Here is a 22,773-nt window from a genome sequence, read left to right as displayed (position 1 = left end):
TTGATTAAAAAACCCACTTTTTCCAAAATAGCGGCTTTTCTGTTGATTTTATCTCCATAGCAACCATTTTATGTTTTGTTCCCCTCTGGAGGACGAACCGATTGACGTCAGTTTCGGACAAATCGGTAAAAGTAAACTTTTTGTTGTCCTTAGCAACAGTGGTTTTATGGTAACCACGCCCACATTCCTTATATATCCATATCCAGTGGTTTTCAATGTATTCAGTTTCAGGCATTAATGCATGCATTCAATTTTCACTGTATTGTATTGAAATGCATGGGAGTTTTAACAGTGCGCCACTTTGCTAGCTCGCCACGCGCACGCCGTTTAAAATCTACAACTTCTAATTCCAACATTTTTTCCACAGTAGCCTGCCATTGATGCCCAAAAAGTTTCGAGACAATCGATGAAAATTCCAACGACAAGTTTACGTTTGAATCTGGTGGTAAAGGTGTTTTTTATAGAAAATTCAAGATGGCCGCCTTTTCCCGAGGTCAAAGGTCGACGAAACTCCAGAGGTGATTGTAGACTTACGCTAGGGACATGCGCGTCAAATTTCGTGAAAATCGCTCGAAAAAAAGTTTATTTTTCCATATTGTGTAAAAACGCGAAAAACTCAAAATGGCAGATTTCGGCACAAAATGGCCGCCAAATCGTAGGTCGTGTTGCCATCACGTAATGATTTCAAAACTTTCTTTGGATATACCCGACAAAGTTATCTGGGTTTCGTTAGCTGATTCTTAAAAATAAAATCCGAAAAAAATCTTTTTTTGCCGAGTCAGCACTTTTTTTTGCGATAGTTTTTTGTTTACCACGGCCACATTCCTTTATCGATTTTGTCGTATGTGACATCGTTTTGTTCAGTGTGGGCCAGGGTATCGCATATTTCAGTTTCAGGCTATTCTGATAAAATATGTGCGAGCTAGCTAAAATGGCGACGGTTGCGAATTCGCCACGCGCACACGTTTCAAATTTTACAACTTCTAATTCCAACATTTTGTCCACAGTAGCTTGCCATTGATGCCCGAGAAATTTCAAAAAGATCGATAAAAATCCCTAGGACGAGTTTTCGTTTGTATCCGTTACTAAAGGTGCTTTTTTATGAAAATTCAAGATGGCCGGCCCTTCCCAAGGTCAAAGGTCAACGATACTTCTTTGGTTATTGTAGAATCAAGGTCGTGGCATGTGTGTCCGATTTCGTGAAAATCGCTTGAACAAAAGTGTCGTTTTCCCATGTTGTGAAAAAACACGAAAATCGCCATTTCTCTGAGTTCGCCACAAAATGGCCGCCAAGCCGTAGGTCGTGTGGCCATCCCATAATGATTTTATAACTTCTTTGGGATATCTCCAACACGCGTGTTTTGGTTTTGTAACTGTATTTCAAAATATTTTTTTTTGGCCCCATAAGCGATTTTCGGCCCATTCATTTTTTTTACGGGAACGCTCGCCGTGATGTCATCGTCGTGGGGGGGGTGACGTTCTCTTTGCCGAAAATTCATTTTCAATTTATCCCAGGTGTGTTCCAATTTTGGTGAGTTTTCGGGTATGTGGCGGGGGTCAAATTTGAGCTCAAAGGCGCGATAAGAAAGCGGAATAATAATAATAATTAAAGCCGCAAGCGGCGTTGTATGGCCCGCAGACGCAACCCGCCTTCCACGCCTAACTCTACGCACCACCGCCGCCCCCACCTACCTCACCGACCACCAATTAAAAGCTAGTCAAGGCTGGATTTGCTAATAATGCTAACTATGCTAACTATGCTAATGTGGCTAAAAGTGCTAGTATTGCGATCAGCATCATCAACTGACTCAGAAAAACACATTACCTAAAATGCTAATTATGCTAACTATGCTAGCTATGCTTATGTGGCTAAAATTGCTAGCATAGCGATCAGCATCAACTGACTCAGAAAAACACATTACCTAAAATGCTAATTATGCTAACTATGCAAGTTATGCTAACATAGCTAAAAGTGCTAGCATAGCGATAAGCATTATCAACTGACTCAGAAAAACACATTCCTCCATTGCTGAGACCTATATGTCATAAGTTGATAAAAAACCCACTTTTTCCAAAATGGCGGCTTTTCTGTTGATTTTATCTCCATAGCAACCATTTTATGTTTTGGTCCCCTTGAGAAGACGAACAGATTGACGTCAGTTTCGGACAAATCGGTAAAAGTAAAATTTTTGTTGTCCTTAGCAACAGGGGTTTTATGCTAACCACGCCCACATTCCTTATATGTCCATATCCAGTGTTTTTCAATGTATTCAGTTTCAGGCATTTATGCATGCATTCAATTTTCACTGTATTGTATTGAAATGCATGGGAGTTATAACAGTGCGCCACTTTGCTAGCTCGCCACGCGCACGGCGTTCAAAATCTACAACTTCTAATTCCAACATTTTTTCCACAGTAGCTTGCCATTGATGCCCAAAAAGTTTTGAGACAATCGATGAAAATTCCAACGACAAGTTTACGTTTGAATCTGGTGGTAAAGGTGTTTTTTATAGAAAATTCAAGATGGCCGCCTTTTCTCGAGGTCAAAGGTCGACGAAACTCCAGAGGTGATTGTAAACTTACGCTACGGACATGCGCGTCAAATTTCGTGAAAATCGCTCGAAAAAAAGTTCATTTTTCCATATTCTGTAAAAACGCGAAAAACTCAAAACGGCAGATTTTGGCACAAAATGGCCGCCAAACTGTAGGTCGGGTCGCCATCACGTAATGATTTTAAAACTTTGTTTGGATATACCCGACAAAGTTATCTGGGTTTCGTTAGCCAATTCTTAAAAAAAAAATCAGAAATTTTTTTTTTTAGCCGAGTCAGCACTTTTTTTTGCGATCGTTTTTTGATTACCACGGCCACATTCCTTTATCGATTTTGTCGTATGTGACATCATTTTGTTCAGTGTGGGCCAGGGAATCGCATATTTCAGTTTCAGGCTATTCCGATATAATATGAGCAAGCTAGCTAAAATGGCGACAGTTGCGAATTCGCCACGCGCACGCGTTTCAAATTCTACAACTTCTAATTCCAACATTTTGTCCACAGTAGCTTGCCATTGATGCCCGAGAAGTTTCAAAAAGATCGATAAAAATCCCTAGGACGAGTTTTCGTTTGTATCCGTTACTAAAGGTGCTTTTTTATGAAAATTCAAGATGGCCGCCGCTTCCCAAGGTCAAAGGTCAACAAAACTTTTTTGGCAGTTGTAGAATCGTGTTTGTGGCACGTGTATGTAATTTCGTGAAAATCGCTTGAACAAAAGTGTCGTTTTCCCATATTGTGAAAAAACACGAAAATCGCCATTTCTCTGAGTTCGCCACAAAATGGCCGCCAAGCCGTAGGTCGTGTGGCCATCCCATAATGATTTCATAACGTCTTTGGGATATCTTCAACACGTGTGTTTAGGTTTCATAAGTCTATTTTGAAATATTTTTTTTTGGCCCCATAAACAAATTTCGGCCCATTCATTTTTTTGACGGGATCGCTCGCCGTGATGTCATCATCGTGGGGGGGGTGACGTTCTCTTTGCCGAAAATTCATTTTCAATTTATCCTAGGTGTGTGCCAATTTTGGTGAGTTTTCGGGTATGTGGCGGGGGTCAAATTTTCACTCAAAGTGGAAGAAAGAAAGAAGAAGAATACAAATAATGAAACGAAGCAGAAACAATATAGAAGTTTTTGCAGTCAGGTGGCCTATGTATTTCAATGCGGCCTGTCTTTTACTATAGGCTGGGCATGTCTTCTGGGCTTTAAACCCGTCTTTTGAGGGCTTTTTTGGGCTTTTTGGGGTTTTTGTCATCATTTTTGCGACTACAATTTTGTCGTTTGTGCGGAGGTGTTGTGCGTGTGTGTGTCTATTTTTGTTGCGTTACACAATTGTCGTGTCGTTGTGTGCTTTGGGCGACTTTTGACCCCATTTTTTGGCGTTTTGACGCGTTTTTTTGACGTTTTGGACTTTTTGAGTGTTCGACCCTCGTACCAGTTACAATATGGTCCTTGCAGTCTATGACTGCTGCGGGCCATAATAATGAAACAAAGCAGAAACAATATAGAAGTTTTTGCGGTTAGGATTTCCTATGTATTTCAATGCGGCCTGTCTTTTACTATAGGCTGGGCATGTCTTTTTGGCTTTAAACCCGTTCTTTGAGGGCTTTTTGGGGCTTTTTTGTGTTTTTGTCGTCATTTTTGCGACTACAAATTTGTCGTTTGTGTGGGGGTGTTGTGCGTGTGTGTGTGTATTTTTGTTGCGTTACACAATTGTCGTCTCGTTGTGTGCTTTGGGCGACTTTTGACCCCATTTTTTGGCGTTTTGACGCGTTTTTTTGACGTTTTGGACTTTTTGAGTGTTCGACCCTCGTACCAGTTACAATATGGTCCTTGCAGTCTATGACTGCTGCGGGCCATAATAATGTTGGAAAGTTATTTAATAAAAAAAATACACTCTGAGTTTCCAGTGTTTGTTCATGTAGCCACACTGAACAATGTTATGTTTAACTATTCAGAGTTTGTAAAAAAATGATAATAATAAAATGCAGCAACCGTTGTACCAAGTAACATGTTTTTTTCAGGAAGGACTGCAGCTCTAGTTTGAGTCATCTATAAGGGGACTAGATGTGATTTAGCCCCGAGCAAAGATATTCCCCTTCAAATGCATCAGTTATTTCTGCTTGAGTCATCTTAACCAAATACTAAGAAAATGCAGCTTTTTGCCTCTCATTTATTAAAGTTTTTAAACACTAATTTGATGCTGCCTCCTCACGCAGTTGTGAGCTTGATGACTTACAAAAGATGACTATGGAGAGATTTGTGTCCCTCCATGGTAAAGACTACAGTAACTATGAGACTGTCATAGTCAGCCCCTGCTTGTTAAAAAACCCACTGAAATAAAATTGTGTTTTTGGTGTTTTTTTAACCTGTCCTTGTGACATTTTTCTGGTTATGGCGGACATATTTAAAGAAAATGAAACTCAAAATTGCTTTTCTGAATATGTCTTTATTCAAATAATAAAAAAGAAACACTGGAAATGCTTTTTACAGTAGATCAAAAGATGATTGGAGTGGGACTTTAAAGGTTACAAAATGTCAGATAAAACAGAGAAATTGTCTTTTGGTGCATCTAATTGAATCCAACTTGAACTTTAAGTATGGGTGAAGGATGTTGTCTCTGTATAACTTTAAAACATGACTGCACATGGTTAAGCAGACGCATCTGCTCCCACCCTCAAAGCCCTGTCAGCTTGGTGCTACTCAACGTCAAAGACAGGCAATCTGTGACTGCAGGATCATTTTCTGCATCCTTGCATTAGAAGTTTATGTCACTAATCTCTCAGAATTGCAGGATTTCATCTTGTCACAGTTTTGCGTACTATGTTAGAACCATGTCTGCTCTAGTTGGAGCCAGTGGCATAAATCAGGGCTGAAGGCTTCGGCAGTTTCGCTGATCCAGCCCCCCATGTGGCTGTCTTGGTTTGAAACAGTCTCCCGTTGCGTGAGAAGAAAGTCTGTTTCCAGGTCAGCAACTCCTCTGACCTCCTTGCTTTCTGTCCATAGGCTTGTTCTGGTGAAGCACCTCACTTACCCTCTCCATCCTCTGTTTGTTTTTTTAACTCTCCCTCTGTGAGGTGCTCCTCAGTTGTTCCTTCACATGTGGATCAAGTACTGCTCTCTGCTGTTGCAAAAGCCATTTTTCTTCTCGGCCTTTATAAAAACATGAAAGAGCTCAGCGAAAAATGAATTCACTTAATTAGCTTGTATCTTAATGCCTTTTTCATTCTTTTTTCTTTGTCCTCCTCTCATTGTGGAGCAAAGAAATACAGAAAACAGGACTACCGGTATTTCTGATGAACAGAGCTGGGGCTCTGATGAACAAATTTCATTGACTGTGTCTGAGAACTGGAAAAAGTGAAATCACCCCTCTAAAAATGGTTTACTTGTGGTTCCAACCAAATGAAGTCAATTCAGTTGCCATTTTTCTGGGATATGGACACCGCCATGTTGGAGCTCGAAATCGTTAGTAAGCAGTGGTCCAAATCGCTCTGAGTCAACATTTCAATGGCAACCACTCTAACCAATCAGGAATGAGTTTGTATGAAAGCCACGCCCCTGCTATTTGAAAGCAGGCAATGCGAAGTCTGTCAATTAAACCTTTTAAACGTTTGACGGGAAACCACCTAATAAGGCATCTGATTGGTCAGTTTATAACATAAACTACTGAAATAAAATTGTGAAAAAAAGAGGATTTGCAAGAACATGTTTAAAAAGGTAAGCAGATCAGGAATGGTTATTCTGACCAATAGAATGTCTGATTGATGGCTGTTTATTTCTTTATAGAAGTCTATGGGATTTTGGCTTCTTGGAGCCAGCGGGTACTTCCTGTTTGAAACACGAGGGTGGAGGAGTCCCTCAGTCCAACTCCCATGTAGTATCAATAAAGTGTCACATTGAAAAAAATCATATAGATAGTAAATTTGAAATTGTTCTAGTTTTAACGTCTTTTAAATATGTGATTATTGGCATTTATCTTACAACAAGATCCCGTTATGGTAAAGTTCTCAGTAAAACATAGTTATGACTAATTCCAGGACAAATGTAACTCTTAATGAAAACTAATCACCTTATGTCCTGTCCTATTCATAAATGTGACATCTTTTGTTCCTGAGTGTAACTCCAGTAATGAATGATCAGTCGCTTGAAGGCCTAGCTTGAGGTTTTCTCGGTCTTGTCCTCTGCCAGGCTGATGGCAGCCTGCCTGACCTTTCCTCATTATGATGCATGTGCAGTCTCCCAGCCCTGCTGTGATACGTCAGCAAATATCACTTTGATTACTGTGTGGCTCTAGATCTCTGTGACTCTCTGTGTTTGGTGGCTGTCTTTGTGCACTATTGTCCTCTTAATATCAGACGTTCAAATTATCCGAGCAGCCTAAAGATAATTTGGGCAAACTTTGTTTTTAATAAAACATTACGTCAACATGGATTTATTTCTACATTTATATCTTTTTTCTAAAAGTCTACTTTGAATTACTAAGTCCTCTAAAAGCTTTTCCACTTTTTATTTGTGCTGAGTGTGTTATGATGCAAACCAAATCCCTTTTTATTTTAGCATTTTAGTTTGGTTGAAATAATCCATTAACAGCCTCTCATGATGCATTTTTTCAGATGACCTTTCCTTGTTAAGGAAGAATCCTTGTTGCAGGTTCGTGATTGGCCGAGAGCGTCCAGGTCAGCAGAGTGAGGTGGCCACGCTCATCCAGCAGACCTTGGAGCAGGAGAGAAGACAGAGGGAGCTGCTGGAGCAACAGTACGCCCAATATGATGCTGACGATGACGAGGTAATAATAAGCGCCCAGTGCTGCAGTCTTAAATGCACCTTCATCTTCTGTCACATTTCTTATGGAGGGGCGAAAAAAACAAACAGTTTTTGCTGATTAATGTAAATCAGCACTCCTCTTATGACAGCTGACTGGAAGTTAACTCCATAAAACTGAGTGACAAGCGGGCTAATACAAACGCTATCTCTCACAGCCACATTAAGAGGATGCCGTAAAAGCTGATCACTCAGCATTTCCTTCTCTGACTGTGCTGCTTTACTTACAGCGGCTTTAATCCAACAAGCACCGCTTCAAAGCCCTGCAACACATGCTATCTCCACACTGTGCTGAGACACATCTTTGCAGTCATTTGCATGGACTGGAAAATGTCATTTAGTTGGATTTAGCCTCATTCAGGCTTCCATTCGCTTTGTTTTTGTTTGTGCTCCCAAGATGGTGTTTTTCCTTCTGTTAGCTAGTAAACTGAAAGGGTTTTCTGCAGGTCTTCATGAAGGAATTATGCATCCTCAGGTCTTAGTAAATCCCTAAAAAATGTCTTAACAAAGTGCTTGTCATTGGCAGAAAACTAAAAATAAATCCTTATTCACTTGTTTTTTTTTTCTGTAATAATTTATGATCTCTGGTTTTTAATTTCAATCAACAGGGTAGTGCAAATAGTAACTCAATAAATCACTGATAACTATTACCTTCCTGTAAAAATAGACCTCAGATCTGACTGTAAAGTCCTGAAGCATGTTTGAAATCCCTGAGAAACGCTGAGAGGATAAACTCTGACAAAAGCATAAAAAGCTGCACGGGACAGTGAAAAGAGTTCATCCATATTAATATCTTCATAAATATTCCATAGAGTCTTCATTGTGGCTCTTTGTTATTTCTCACGGCTTGATGTGACAGAAAATCCCAGGAGGGAAGAGGACTTTCTCACCTAACAAAAGGCATTGGTCGGGCTCATCTGGCTGCTTGACTGTGAATTGGAGAAAACACATTCACGCCCATCTGTCTATAGTCAAACTCAAGCACATGGGGAGCTGATAAAAAGCCCTGTTAAAGCCTAAATAAGTCAATATTTAAAGACACACTCCCACAAAATTGGTTTGTTTTGGTGTTTTGAACATGTTATTGTAGCAAAAGGACACATAAAAGAAAATTAATCTCTAATGTGCATTTCTGAATATTGCTTTATTCAAATCGTTGTGAATCAGGAGCAGATGCAAAAATGCTGTTTGGAAAAAAAGCTTCTTTGTGAGTTAAAAATGTTGCTGGGAGGGCCACAAGCTTCCTGCTCCGCTCCATTCTGATACACCCACTTGCAGACAAATAGATCCATGGACGTCTTTGTTTTCCTCGTCTGAGCTGGCGTCTGACTGAAAACTGTACAGCTGGATAGCTCCAACATTGCTCGCCATTTTTGGTGCACCTCTAATTTTAAGTTGGGGTTGTGAGGGGCTGTTAGCCAGTGAGAGAACGCGTAAACAGATGGATAATGGGAAGTGGGGGCAGCCTTACTCCACGGCAATGGTTCCGCCCACACTGCTGCCGCTCTCCCGAAACTATGTCCTAGAAAACGACACCGTACTTTTTTAAAATTAGGCTAAAAATGACCACTGGGAACACTTTTAGAATGGATCTAATGATGATGGCAGTGGGGCTTTAAATAGGCTGTACGTAGAATCAATGGTGCCATTTTATCATATTGTTACTTCTAGTTATGTTTATAAAGGATTCATACAGTGTAGTAAATATTGTTTTATTGTGAAAAAATATTTCAACATTTAATAAAGCCCAGGAAGTGATGTGATTTTTAAAAATAATTTGAATAAAAATGTAGTCAAAGTTAATTAAAACATTTCACCTGAGAGTAATAATTTGGGCTTACCAAAACACTTTTGAATAAAATATTGTCTGTCTTGCATTAGATTAAATTGATGTGAGGCATAAGTTATAAAGTTTTCATTTTTTTCTCTGGTCTTCATTTAAAGCGAAGTTTCAATAAAGTTCATTTGCAGGATTTCATCAGCAAGATGTCATTGATAAAACTGTTAAAATATAAAAGAAAACTAAACCTGAAAAAATAAAAGATTAAACTGAATGAACTTAATGGTTTATAAAGCCTCTAAATGTGCCGTTAAGTCAATAAAATCCAACTTTACAACAACAACAATTCTTTTGTTCATAAACATCTTAACTCAAACACAATCAAAGTAAAACTTCCTCCTTTGACAATCAGACATTCATGGTACAGACGGTCACACGCTGAGCCTCCTCTAAAAGGAACATCATTCCTCCTAAAATTCTCCTTTCCTTTCCCTATGATCTATGTTGCTGCTGAAATTGGTGCTTTACTACCACGTTGATCTGTAACTCCTCCCTTAATGGGACCTCAAAGTAGGATAGACCTCAAAGTAGGAGAGCGATACCATGGCAACAAGCAGGCCTATTATGGAAAGGGGACCATGTGTGTGGGCCACCCATGCAAACAAATCAGGTCCAAGCAGTGTTATGGGAGAGATGGATGAAAGGGAATTCAGGCAGAGCAATGAGGATGTAGGCCAACATAATAAGAGTGGAGATGGAACCAGAGATGGGAATGTGCATCGGAGATGAAGTCAGGAAATGCATGTCGCATTTCCTGACTTCATGACAACAGGATTTGTCATGCATGACAACAGGATTTTAAAAGTCATGTTCTATGAAAATATCATTTGGTTTGTGATATTTTGAATTTGAAGTTGACATAGATTATTTTCCAATCCTTAACTTTCTGAATTTACAGGCTTTTATTTTGAAACAAACCACTTGAACTGAGAAGTTACAGTAGATTAGAAGAAAACCAGGATATTAACATTTGTCAGCGTAAATCCTATTGGATCTATTTTTACTAAAAGGTGTTTGGCTCTTTTCGCCTCACCAGGCTGTCAAATCCATTTCTTTTCAGCGAAGTTTTGGCAACTAAGTGGGCTTAAGCAACATGTAATATTAAAATGGAACACTTGGATAAAACAGAGTGAAAGGAGAGGTGCTCAGGGTGAAGATGGGGCGCTGGTGGTGCTTGATAAGCAGAATGGGGCCTGGCGGGGCAGCAGGATGTGGACTTGATTTAAGGAGAAATGGAAAAGGAAGTAAGAGGTGACAAACAGCACTTTGTTTCTGCTCCATGTAGGGGTTTTCTTTTAATATAATATTTAATATTTGGATTTTAGCTAAACATTTGAATCATTAGCTAATAATTCCTAAAATTTGTTGGTACTTTTGAAATGCCCAAAAAAAGTCTCTGCGAGCATAGATGATGATTGTAACATATATGCTTTTATTTTTTATTATTGTCATATCTAGTTTCTGGACTTCACTGAGCTCATGGAAACAGGCTTGTCTGAAAAAAGGGGGAATAATGGATTTAGAAACAGTGTGTTTATGCTAATTTTCTCAGAAACAAAAGGCTGAAAAAAGACAAAACTGCCATTTTGTTTAAAAAAACTACTTTCCACATCATGAAAAATAAAGTATTAATTAACTTTTCTAACACTAATGTATAATGCATAACCCTCCCATTTGCACATTTGCTGGTTCTGACCTATGATTCTGACTGAAGCAGACGGGAGAGTACGCCACAGATGACGAGGAGACGGGAGCAACAACTGCCAGCGCAGAGAAGAACATCGAGGTGTTTGACTTACCAGAAACCGAAGACATCCTGTCCCCGTCTGAGTTAGACGCCACAAAACTCTACCAGAAGTTCAGAGAGGTAAGCTCAGATACTTGTTGGTGTTCTTCTTTTTGAATATCCTAAAGGTATAATTGTGCTTTGACCAGAAGAATGAAGTCTGTGAGCTTCATGAGAACAAGTTAAACACTTAAATATTTTTGGTTCAAGTGATGCAAACAGAATACGCTCCAACATTACTGCTAAATGTAGCTCTTTTTTAAAGATGTAGGAGCTTTTCACTGTCTTTAATGCTTATTCTGGATGAGAGTTTAAGCAAGGCTTTGAACTCTTTACTCCTAACTGCTGTGTAGTTGAATCAGTCAGCACTTTCGGCTGTTTTTCCTGAGTTTTCCCCTAATTAGCTTTGAATAAAAAAACCTACATCTTTGTATTATTGTATTATTCTTTCTGAATTAGCAAAAATTAAAATGAAATTATCTTGCCCAAAAATCAAATTCCTGTAAAGAACAAACGCTCGGACATTAGCCTCAGTTCTGATGTTTTAAATTGCTGAGCGGCTGGCCGTACTGGTCTGTGTTGCACTTTGTGCCTGCAGAGCTCCTCACTGTGCAACTTGATTAAGTGACGGCTTTTCCTGCAGGCGCTGCAGCCTTTATCCAGTAAAAATGTAATCCCTTGTTTAAGGGCAGGCAAACACATTTACTCTTTCACATCTATTGTCTTTCTCTGTTTAGTCTGACTTCAAGTTTTTGATTTTTTTCCACAGATTCCGACATCTTTCTTTCTTTTTATCTTTCATGAAGCATCAACGATTCTAATACATTTTCAATCTTACAACTTCATGAATTCTTATTTTATGTCTATACAGTATATATATGTCTATTTAAATATACATGAAGACATATCTTGAGATGATATTATTCCCTACCCACACAATAAAGAGAAAGAATAAAGAAAAATAGACAGTGAAGTACAAAAAAAAGTAACATACATGAATAACCTTTATTATAGACTGATCTGTCTACACATTTTTTAAACTGAAGAATACATGTTCATCAATATTTGTTTATCGTTTCAAACCTCTCTGTTGTGAATTCCAAAGTTTAACACCAATAAAAGAAAAGCACGAGCTACTTGAAATTCAATCTTCTTCTATGATTTAAATCATTAGAATTATGCATCAAACCACTTTTGCTCCAAAATTACTAATTTAATATAATCTACTAAACCTAATTTCTCATCTACTTGAAAGCAAAAAATAAGTGAAATTTCTCTTTTTCATAGCCGGGGATAAATGCAAACCTTTTTCTTTCTGGCATCACTTGTCATGAGTCTTATTTTTCCATGCTGGATCTGTATATTTTCTGCCACTGGATTGGAAAATAGGGGAAATATATTCTGACTGTCACTTAAAAACTTTAAAAACTGCTCTGTCTTTAATGTAGTTTTACCCCATGTGGGTAAATGTCAGTGTGGGAGTTAGGATGTTGTCAAGGGCAGGACGGGGTCGGTTGCCTCTGTCACTCACGCCGTATCGACAGCAGAGAGGCTGTGCAGCCATGCGTTTGATGATCAGGCCGTCCTCTCTTCTGGTTTCACTTTCCCCCGCCTCTGCTCTCAACAGCTCCAGATCAAACACACAGTGACCGAGGCTGAGATCCAGAAGCTCAAGAGCAAGGTAAGAGATCAGAACCATCGCGGAGCAGAACTCCTGTCCACCTCGACGGCTGAAGGTTGTGTACCAACAGAGATTTTCCTATCTTTAAAAATAGTTTTGGGATTAAACAAAAAAGCTGAAAAAAAGTATAAACCCAGTGTATTTCATACTTTTATTGAAAAAAAATATCCTCCTGCTCAAAAGATTTCTCATGTCTAACTTACTGTAGCCTTAATGCACATGTGCATTTATGCTGAGATTAGCTGCATGTCTGAAATGCATAGTGCAGGCGCTTCATCAAATGTTAACGGCCTAATTTGATACATTTATAAGATTGATGCAGATATGACTGAATCTATAGCTGTCCATTACAGGATTAGCCATAACTCCACTTTTTAAGAAAGAAAAAAAGTCAAGATTTAAAAACAGAGACTTTTATGTAATGGACAATAAAACCTAGAACCTATCATTTAATGTGAGAAAAAATCATGTTTCTAAAAGCGATCTTACTCTGTGTTTGCATATTAAAACCCTGTTCCAGCTTGCATCAGTGGAGAGGGAAAAGCAGCGCTGGGAGAAGGAGAAGAGCCAGCTGAAAGCCAGCATTGAGGAGAACAAGGAGAGGATGCTGAAGTTGGAGAGCTACTGGATTGAGGCACAGACGCTCTGCCACACCGTGAACGAGCACTTAAAGGAGGCCCAGGCCCAGTACCAGACCCTGGAGAAGAAGTACAACAAAGCAAAGAAACTCATCAAAGACTTCCAGCAGAAGTGAGTCAGCAGCCTCTTTAAGATGTTTATTCTCTAGATTTGAGCTCTGATACATGGGTTGTTTTGAATGGATTGGTTAGCTTTGCTGCCGGAGAAATCCTAACAACTGGCATTTTTTGCAATACAAAGAATAAAAATGGTGCTTTAGGTGTTTTTAACATGTTTGTGTAGCACTTTTCTCATGATGGAGGTCATATACAAAATAATTTAAGATTAAAGCCGTTTGAAAAGCTATTTTTTTAGAGCAGGAACTAAGACAAGCAAGTCAAAGTCTCCCTGCTCCCTCCATTCTGATGCACCCAATTGCAGACAAATAGATCCATGTACAGTACATCTTTGTTTTCTAGTCTTAGCTGGCATTTGGATGGGAAATGTACAGCTGGATAGCTCCAGTATTGGTCGCCATTTTTGTTGTACCGCTGATGGAAGCGTGGGGTTGTGAGGGGCTGTAAGTGGAGGCTTGATTCTACTCCAGCAGTTCTGCTCACAACTCAGAGGCGTATTTCTAACGAACTAATGCTGCTCTGCAGAAACTGTGCCCTAGAGAATGACAGTTTTTTTTATTTTGGCTAAAAATGCCATAACCATAAGGAAAAGATCACTGGAAACGCTTTAAAAATAGATAAAAAGATGACTGGAGTGAGACTTTCTGTAGTTTCTGTAGTTTTGAGATCATGCCTTAGTCACAACTACCCTCTCTGTCTGAAAAATGGTCAAACCTGTACTGGTATGTGGGGGGCCCGCAGGTTGCCCGTAGAGCAAAAATATTTATGCGTGAGGTTGTAGTGAACACGAATACAACACATAAGGTGAAGCGGGTGATGTTCAGTGATGTGAACCCTGTTCACTGAACATTGTAGTACTGTTCAAGTGATAAGTGCCCGCCTTGCATGCAGCCTGACTGTTTAGGAAATTAGACAATCATATATTGCAGTTTTGTGCTGTCATCCTTATGTATCACCTGCTCACCCCGTGCATGCAGCATATGTCAGCGGCTGAATTTCTCCTCAACAGAATCAGCTGATTTACAATGATTGCATAAACACTTTACTACTGTAAAGTGTTGCACATCAGCGCAAGACTGCTTTTCTCTGCTTCAGAATCCACTGAGATGACAGTACTTGCATCAAAAGTTGAAGATTAACGGTGGTCAAAAGAATGTAAACACTGCAGCTAAAAGCGCCAGAGTAAAAAGGTCAACATTTAAAAAACGTCCTGAGAAGAGGTAGATCCTCAGCATATTTGTTCTGGCTTAGGTTACTTGTACTTTAAACCTTTCCAGCATATGGCATTTTTTATACTATAGTCTGGGTGAATTCTCGATTCTGATTGGCTGTTGGGTACTGATTAAAAAGTGATAATCCACAGGGATAATAAACGCCTAAAAAAAAAGAAGAAAAAAAAGAAGTATATCACTTGCGCTGGATTCTTTAAAACAAACTTTTGCTTCATCATCTGGACAAAAACTAGCGGTAGTCCACTTTTGGTGAAAAAAGCTATCTCAACCGAACAAATAGCAAGAATAAAGTACCAAAAACTGGTTGAATATTTCTTTCTTTTGTAAGTGACCATGGTATAAGTGGGTTAACGGTCTTTCGAAGTGTACATTATCAGATTGTCGGACAGTTCAGGCTTCCACGGCGTTTGTTAATTTCTGATAATGCTGCCATCTTGCTTACTTTTCACGACTTTGCTGCTGATTGTTTTTTGTGGAGAGTCGATAGCTTTGTCGGCTGGGTGTAGGACTGTCACGCAGGACATCATGCAAGAAGGGAAAACATCCAACCTGTTTAGATTTAAACAACGTTCAAATTGTATTTCATTCTAAGCATCAGCTCTATATTTGTAGAGTAACGCAGTGCAGATCTCTGCTTTTTCTGTGATGTGATTCTTTTGGTCATTCCCTTCACAACCGCTGCCGTTCACTTCCAGCCTGACAGCATATAATTGGCTCTGCCCCTGCGGAGTAAATTAAACCAAAGTGAGCAAACTAACCCTCCATACTTATCGGTAGCTGAGTCCGGCGCCACAGAGGAGAGGCGGGGACTCCACTGATGAAGGAGGAAAAAAAGCTGCATTTGTATTCAAACAGACTTTGGGTGTTTGCTTTTCACTGTGAGCAAAACAGTCAGGATGAAACGTGCTGATCACACTGTAGCCTCTCCCGCAAGGCGGTGCATGTTCTAAATGTATCTCATTTTCTCATCACATCACATCACATCTCCACTCTGCTGTGCCCCTCTGTAATCTAGGGAGGTGGAGTTCATCCAGAAAGAGGATGCAGAAAGGAGGCGGCTGGAGGAGGCGGAAAAAGCTCATCTGGCTGAAATCCAGGGACTTCAAGTGAGGGTAAAGCATCTTTGATCATCTGTCCACACTTTTCTCTGGAAGCATTTGATGCCTTATAATGTTAAAATCAAAGAAATGACTCTAAAGTGCAATGTCACGCAGTCATCGATGAAATAGGAATTTAGAGTTTGGCTGACATGATGAACAGATGGTTAGAGGGCACTTACAAGTTTCTAAAGCAAGGTCGCTTCCTCTGTTTATCTTGGCAATGGTTATTTTGGACTTTATTTCTTTACAACATAACAGTTAGAGAGGATACTAATGAGGATATAGACTATAAAAGCAGTGACATCATTCCTACGCAGGCTCCTCCTCTTGTTTCCTATTTCTCTCCCGTCTTTCTCAGACAAACCACTAACCTGTGCTTCCTGTTATGCTTCATTAGAAATTCAGCTACTATACAAATATGATCTGCGTTGTTGTATAGGCACTGGCTCTGCTAGTCCTGCAGAACAGTGCCGCTTTGAGAGGTAAACGCTTCCACCACTTCAGCATTGATTGGTTCCTCTCTACAGATTGCAGCACTGGAGTCGGAGCTGATGCAGCTGATGAAACAGAATGGCATCCAGGTCAACAACAACAACAGCAACAGTTCTGAGAGGCTGCGGACTCAGCAGCACAGCCCCAGCAGAGGTGCAACACAAGCCACAGATCTGGGTCCTATTCTGTTTGGGACGCATGTCTCTGCATTTCTCCTGCCGTTTACTGAAGAGTCCAAAGTTAAACACTGGACATTTGGTAGAAATATAGCTTCAAGTCCCACTGTGATCATCTTTTGTAAAATCGTTCTCAGTGGTCTTTTAATTATGATTATGACTCTTTTAGTTAATAAAAAAAAACCTGTGTGGTGTTTTTAAGGACATAGTTTCTTCATTAGAAATTTTCCTTCAAGTTTCAGGCTGGACCACATACCCGCCCCCACTTCCCATCACCCATCTGTTTACATGCTGTCCCACTAGCTTACAGCCCCTCACACCCCCACCCTTACATTAACAGCGAGCTATTCAGCCACACAGTTTTTTAGCCAGATACCAGCTCACATCACAATCTCAAACTGCATTTTTTTCTGCTCCTGATTCATTACCATTTGAATAAAGAAATACTCAGAAATGCAATTTTTAACAACATTTTCTGTATATATGTCCTCCATCTTTAGAAAAATGTCACACGAACATGTTAAAAACACTGTTTTTATTGGAGTGGTCTTTAGGAAGAATTGTCCCAACAGACTATAATTCAGGCATTTGCATGCAGATCTCAAATCTAATTTATGCTTCGGTCCCCTTAAAGCAGCTTGAAATCAAATCTCCTTTTTGAGATTCTTGCATCATTTTGCAGATAAAATGTGAAACAAAAAGTATTTTGAGGGCGTCTGTCTGACTTTTTTTTTACCTAAAATGACCCCCCCCCCCCCCTCTGAAGCTCTGCAGTCTTATTTTTGATGTTCAGAGAAGACCGTATTCAATATTCAAAATGACTACAGTCTGTGCCGGAATGAAATAAACAGATGATAAAAACATGTGGGAGGAGAGATTTGCTGATAAAAAATTGTATTTTTGCATGATTTAGTATTTCAATAAGATAGCAGGATATGTCTGCGACATATGGGCTGAAGACTCACTATTTAACGGAGGGGATCTTGTTAGAGTTTGGTTTTGAAGCAGCCTAGAAGAGGACATTTAAAATGAAAGCGTTCATGTTTGTGTGATTTTGCTGAAGGCTCCCACTGCAGTGGAGAAGCATAACCATTTTCTGTTTGTGTGGCCATAGATCTGCAGGGGGGCTCTCCAAACTCACCAAGCAAAAAGGGCTGCAGTTCCACAGAAGGAGAGGTTTGTATTGTGCCTGCTCTTGAGATCTTGGATCTTTGGCGCTGTGTGCTGGTTTACCGCTTTGAGTGCTTCCACAACTCATTGTCTCTCCCTGCGTGATAATTACAAGCAGGGACTTTTTCTTGATGAAAGGCTTAAATCTGGTTAATACTGTCACTTAACTCGACCAGAGCGGGACGGGGCTCAGATTAGAGGAAGTGGGGATCAGAGCTGGCAGGAAAACAGACAGGAAGAAGGCGGTGTGGCCACTCCAGCTGAAAAGAGGCCGAGGAATTAGAAGAAGCTAAAGTATGTCAGTGGACTTGTGTCAGATTAGTCTGCGGCTTTACTTCTTTCAATCAGACTGTCTTTATTCCTCATTTTCCCTCATCTCTTATTGTGTTAACATTGTTTCCTGTGCTACATTTTTGTTACTGAAATATATATTTATATTTTCTGCTGTCTGTCTGTCTGTCTTCAGGGCTACAAAGGGAGTCACATTGATGCAGGAGCAGCAGGCTGCAGACCGCCTGGCAGTGCAGAGGGCTCCCCACAAAATACACTGCATGGTTGGTGCTTTATAATGGCTGTGAGGGTTAACACACTTTCCTTTAGCCTCATCAATGTTCTAGAAAGGACTGGGTGTTACAGTCATTACAATTACCACTTTAACTTCAAAATCTCTTGGTCTTCGCCTGCGAGACACATCATGAGTTGTTTACCTAAACATCTTAGGGTGTTTCGGCCATTTATAACAATGCACCCTCTGCTGAGGTGGCCCCCCCACAGGTTGATCAGGCCTGGGTGTGTGTCTCGCTCTTAGTTGGTCATTTATGTCCACCAAAAGACCATCTTTTGATGTTTACCTTTTCTGTACACTGAAAACTCTTTAGTGCAAACTCTTAGTACCTATAAAGGCTATTATGTAAATGAAGTCATACAACTGGCTTTAAAGACCCACTTCTATGAAAATGGTGTTTTTAAAATGTTTTTCAGGCATTTTTCTTGTCATCATAAGAAAATCAAGCTCAAAATTGCATCTCTGAATATCTCTTTATTCAAATTGTTGTGAATCAGCAGCAGACCAAAATATGTAGTTTGAAAAAGAGATTATTTGTGTGTAGCAAACCTGCAACAAGCTCCCTGCTCTGCTCCATTCTGATGCATCCACTTGTACACAAATAGATCCATGAACATTTTTGTTTTCCTGGTCTGAGCTGGAATCTGGATCTAAACTGTACGACTGGATAGCTACAACGTTGCTCACAATTTTTGTTTTGTAATGTTAGCTCTGGGATGTGACGGGCTGTAGGCTAGCAGGAGAGCTTGTAAACAGATAGCTCTGTTATGGGTGACGGGAAGGGGGGTAGGGTTGCTCTGTGGCAACAGTCACAATATACAGGTAAATTTTCTAAAGAACTCCTGCTGCTCTGCAGAAAATACGTCCTAGAAAATGACACAGCTGTTAAGATTTTGACTTTTACAATAGATTAAAAAAGGATAAAAGTTGGAATTTAAAATCAAAATGGAATCATCTGGACTGAATTAGATTATATTCTGGAGTTTATTTGGAGTACATTAGATTGTTACAATCATAAGTAAATGAGCTCAGTAGGCGATCGACATAATTGAGACAACCTCAGTTTCAAACTGATATTTCAATTAATAGGATGAATGTTTTATTTTGTCTCAAATAAGAGTAATGTTAATTTATTCATGTGTTTTTTCTATTAACAGGTTTCCAGACTTCAGTCATGTTAAACCCCTCTCACAAACAGGGGCTGGAACCAGAGTAAGTTTTCAAAAACATACTTTTTTCCCCTTTTTCTATTTTAAATGGATCTCTGTCGGATAATCTCTCAGTCATTTAATGTTTTGGAAAATGAAGCCCTTTATGGGTTATTGAGGAAGTGAAAGTTCAGTGATGAAAAATGAGTGATGAAACACTCATTTTACCAAGGAGGAGAAAAATAGTGGCCAAAAATCCACTCTAGCATTAATAATAATGATAGACAATAACAGCTTATGTATCCAGTAAATACTAGATATCTGGCAAAGCTGAAGCTTAATAGCTGATGAGACAGGAATATATGACCAAAAAAAAACAGTAAATAGCAGCAAAACTCCAGAAATGATTTAAATATACATTCACATACACATTATGCCGTCATAATTACTCATAAAAATACACATTCGTACATATATATGCAGTACATGACACATTGAATCCATGAATTGTTTAGTTTGTCAAAAGAAAAAAAACTGATATAATCCCATCCCTATTATTCTTTACATGTAAATCATATTTTATTAGGGGTGGCACCATCTAATCAAAACATTGTGTTATTTCAGAAATACTGATATGTATCAACAGCTGTCATCAGAGAAGATTATTACAATATTCCACAAATTATTATGTGATCCAGTTTCAAAATCAATAATAAGTGGAGTGCTTGATGAAGAAGCACTCAAACATTTTTAATTGCGACATTTTTGAAATATTTTTTGGTTTACATTTTAAATGGACCAAAATGCTATATTTATTTCAAGATTCAAGATCAACTTTTATTAATCCCAGTAGGGAAATTCAGTTGTAGTAGCAGCACCATGAAATAAATGAAATAAATACAAAATTTAAATAACTGCAAAACAAGATTTCTGGGCAAAACTTTAAAGAAAAAAAAAGGTTTTGTTGAAAAGTTTACCAAAAGAAAACCTGCCGTGCTATTTAAAGGTTTATGGAGGAGACCGGCAGACTAATGATTGGTACCAAAGCACTAAAGATTTTTGGGTGGTGCAACTCGAAGCTTGTCTAGTTTACTAAACATTTTCTCTTTTCCTTTAGCTCCTCCCTCAGGAAAACCAAAGACAAGGACTCCAGATCTGCAAACAGGTAAAATAACTCCCACATCTTTGTCATGTAATGAATTAGTTCCCTTTGGTTTCGTGCATTTATCATGAAGTTTTCTGATTCAAGCATGTGGTCGGGGCCCTTTTGTGGGGAGGGTTGCATGTTGTCATGGTGACTGGATGCATTTTTGATGCAGATTGTTTTCTTCTGACTGTTTCCCTGATGATAAAAACAGCCTTTCTCGGGTGTTCTCTGATAGACTTGCTCCTCTAGCCCACATTAAGGCACTGTAAAGTGTAGAATCTGTTTTTCAAGCAGGTATAGATTTCTTGTACCTACCGCTATGATTGCTGGACCTTTAAGTGTGTTTTTGTGAGTCATGCAGTGATTGGTAGCATCGATTTCACTTTTTTCTCTCGCAGCTCCGCAGAGCCATCAGCGGAGAAAAGTCCACAGAAGCTCAAAGCAAAGGTACCAGATTTGTCGTATAAAGCTGTGAAAATAGTAAATACATTGAAACCTCTCTTATATGATGGAGATGGAGTTTCATTTGTGAAGAAAGCGCTATACTTCCTTCATATTTTGTGGTGCTCTTTTATTTTTGCTGAACAGAACTCACTAATGCGGCCTCAGTTCTTCTCCTATTCATATTTTGTGGAATTGTATTCTCTTCACTTTTTATTTTTTTTAACATAATCAGTAAAAGAGAAAATTAGCTTGCACTCTGCGACGTAAATGACGACTACTTTGACTGGAAATTGTCTTGCCACATTCACAGAAATGCATCATTATAACCAGGCGCTGTAATTGCCTAATTAAAAGTGATTATAATGATTAGATTGAATATAATTGTAAATAACTCTTGTCCCGAATGCGGTGTGTGCATCAGTTTATCTGCTGCACTAGGATGAAAGATTCTCTTTTGGTACAAAAATTTGCCTGAACACAGTTTTTAATTGAGAGTAATATCAGATGTGGTTACCAAAGGACTAAAAAGATTATTTTGGAAAGTCCCGTTAAGTCTTTTTCTGTCTCTGAGGATGAGCTTAGCTGAAGATAAATCAACATGGAATGTATGCACACAAGTAATCTGAAGCTTTTAGATGAGAATTCAATAAGCTAAAAGGCTATTGTAGTACCATACGGCTTTAAAATCTCACTTACTTTGTGAATCATTGAGTGCTAACCAAGAAAAAACAACAGCCTTCATCTACTGATGACTCAGGCTTGTGTACTTATCTTTATGTCTGCAGCGTCTCACACTTTTTAAGATAGCCTGGTTTGGACATCCTCCAGTTTTGTCCCTCTTGATCATCACCTCCCTTTTACAGGCAGTCTAACATTTTGAGTGTTTTAGGTAGCTGGGCTTTGAATGAGCGATTTTGATTTAACATTATCACCACATTGCATGGTAGAAAAAAGCAGGATCACACTGATTTTAATCGATAAATCCTCACAGAACCGTCAATAAGCACTCCTACTAATAAAGTCGAGTTTGTCTCAAAGCCAGCTGGCTCCTGTTTGGCTTTGATTTCTCAGGCGCCAAGTTTGAGCGAAGATGTGAGCGCGAGCAGCAGCAGCAGCTCGGTGGAGATCAGCGGTTTGCTCAGTGAGGCCAGGAGGTCACGTGGCCTGCAGCTCTCCTCTGACGAGGTACTCAAACCACAAAACAGTTATGGTGGATCCAAAAATGATTAGTTTAGGCAATCTAGTTTTGTTCATATTTGTCTTACTGAGGACCGAGTAGGCAAAATGAAATTAGAGGGTGGGCCAATCCTTAGGTGATGTATTCAGCTTCCTTTCTCTTTTTTGTCTGATTTCCTTGCAGCTTTTGAAAAATGTCATATTCAAAAATTGTATATTTGAAGGCTGTAGAAAAACTGTAATGATAATAATAATTGAAAATAATAAAACTTCATTAAATGTCCACCAACACTTTTTTTAAAGTAATAAAACAGGCATATTAAATTCACAGACGTTGGCTACATTCAAGTCCAAACTCCAAAAGGTCAGGATTTTTATGAGGGATAAAGTCCAGTTTTTTATCTGGTCACAAACTCGGCCGGAATATAACATCTTCAAGCCTTGATCTTTGCAAAAGACCGATAAACAAATCTGATAAGTTTTGGAAAATACATAAAATAAAGGAGCAAATGTCACCTCTGCATAGGTGCTATACAGAAGGTGTGAATGTTTAAAAAGAAATAGTAATAATAGTCAATAATAGTGATAGTAAATAAAAATATGCTGAACATAAGTTGTTGTGAAAAGGGGTGGGATCCACCCGCTCCTATACAAGCATCCTGTCTTGTTTTTATCTGTCTTTTTAAAGCT

General features: G+C 39.1%; 2 protein-coding genes across 9 annotated transcripts in view; one reads left to right on the top strand and one right to left on the bottom strand.

The window, feature by feature from the left end:
* The window catches only part of LOC144995314 (uncharacterized), a 68,510-nt gene that overhangs the window by 32,804 nt on the left and 12,933 nt on the right, over positions 1–22,773 (bottom strand). The window lies entirely within an intron of this gene.
* The window catches only part of ppp1r9a (protein phosphatase 1, regulatory subunit 9A), a 62,899-nt gene that overhangs the window by 34,798 nt on the left and 5,328 nt on the right, over positions 1–22,773 (top strand). For 3 of the 8 annotated variants that reach the window (XM_078954934.1, XM_078954938.1, XM_078954933.1), the window contains exons 6-17: positions 7,201–7,336; positions 10,926–11,078; positions 12,625–12,678; positions 13,199–13,428; positions 15,681–15,777; positions 16,293–16,433; positions 17,553–17,609; positions 18,070–18,157; positions 19,326–19,380; positions 20,434–20,481; positions 20,862–20,910; positions 21,979–22,092. In XM_078954934.1, the coding sequence (XP_078811060.1) occupies positions 7,201–7,336; positions 10,926–11,078; positions 12,625–12,678; positions 13,199–13,428; positions 15,681–15,777; positions 16,293–16,433; positions 17,553–17,609; positions 18,070–18,157; positions 19,326–19,380; positions 20,434–20,481; positions 20,862–20,910; positions 21,979–22,092 (1,222 nt within the window). Of the gene's footprint in view, positions 1–7,200; positions 7,337–10,925; positions 11,079–12,624; positions 12,679–13,198; positions 13,429–15,680; positions 15,778–16,292; positions 16,434–17,547; positions 17,610–18,069; positions 18,158–19,325; positions 19,381–20,433; positions 20,482–20,861; positions 20,911–21,978; positions 22,093–22,773 lie in introns of all 8 variants that reach the window. The other 5 variants (XM_078954936.1, XM_011480836.4, XM_078954935.1 and 2 more) reach the window with 3 other exon arrangements.

This window comes from Oryzias latipes, chromosome 11, assembly GCF_053564925.1.
Source record: "Oryzias latipes strain Hd-rR chromosome 11, Olatipes_Hd-rR_3.1".
Classification (NCBI taxonomy): domain Eukaryota; kingdom Metazoa; phylum Chordata; class Actinopteri; order Beloniformes; family Adrianichthyidae; genus Oryzias; species Oryzias latipes.
Note: the sequence above shows the minus strand (reverse complement) of the source record. Positions and strands in the feature narration are given on the sequence as shown.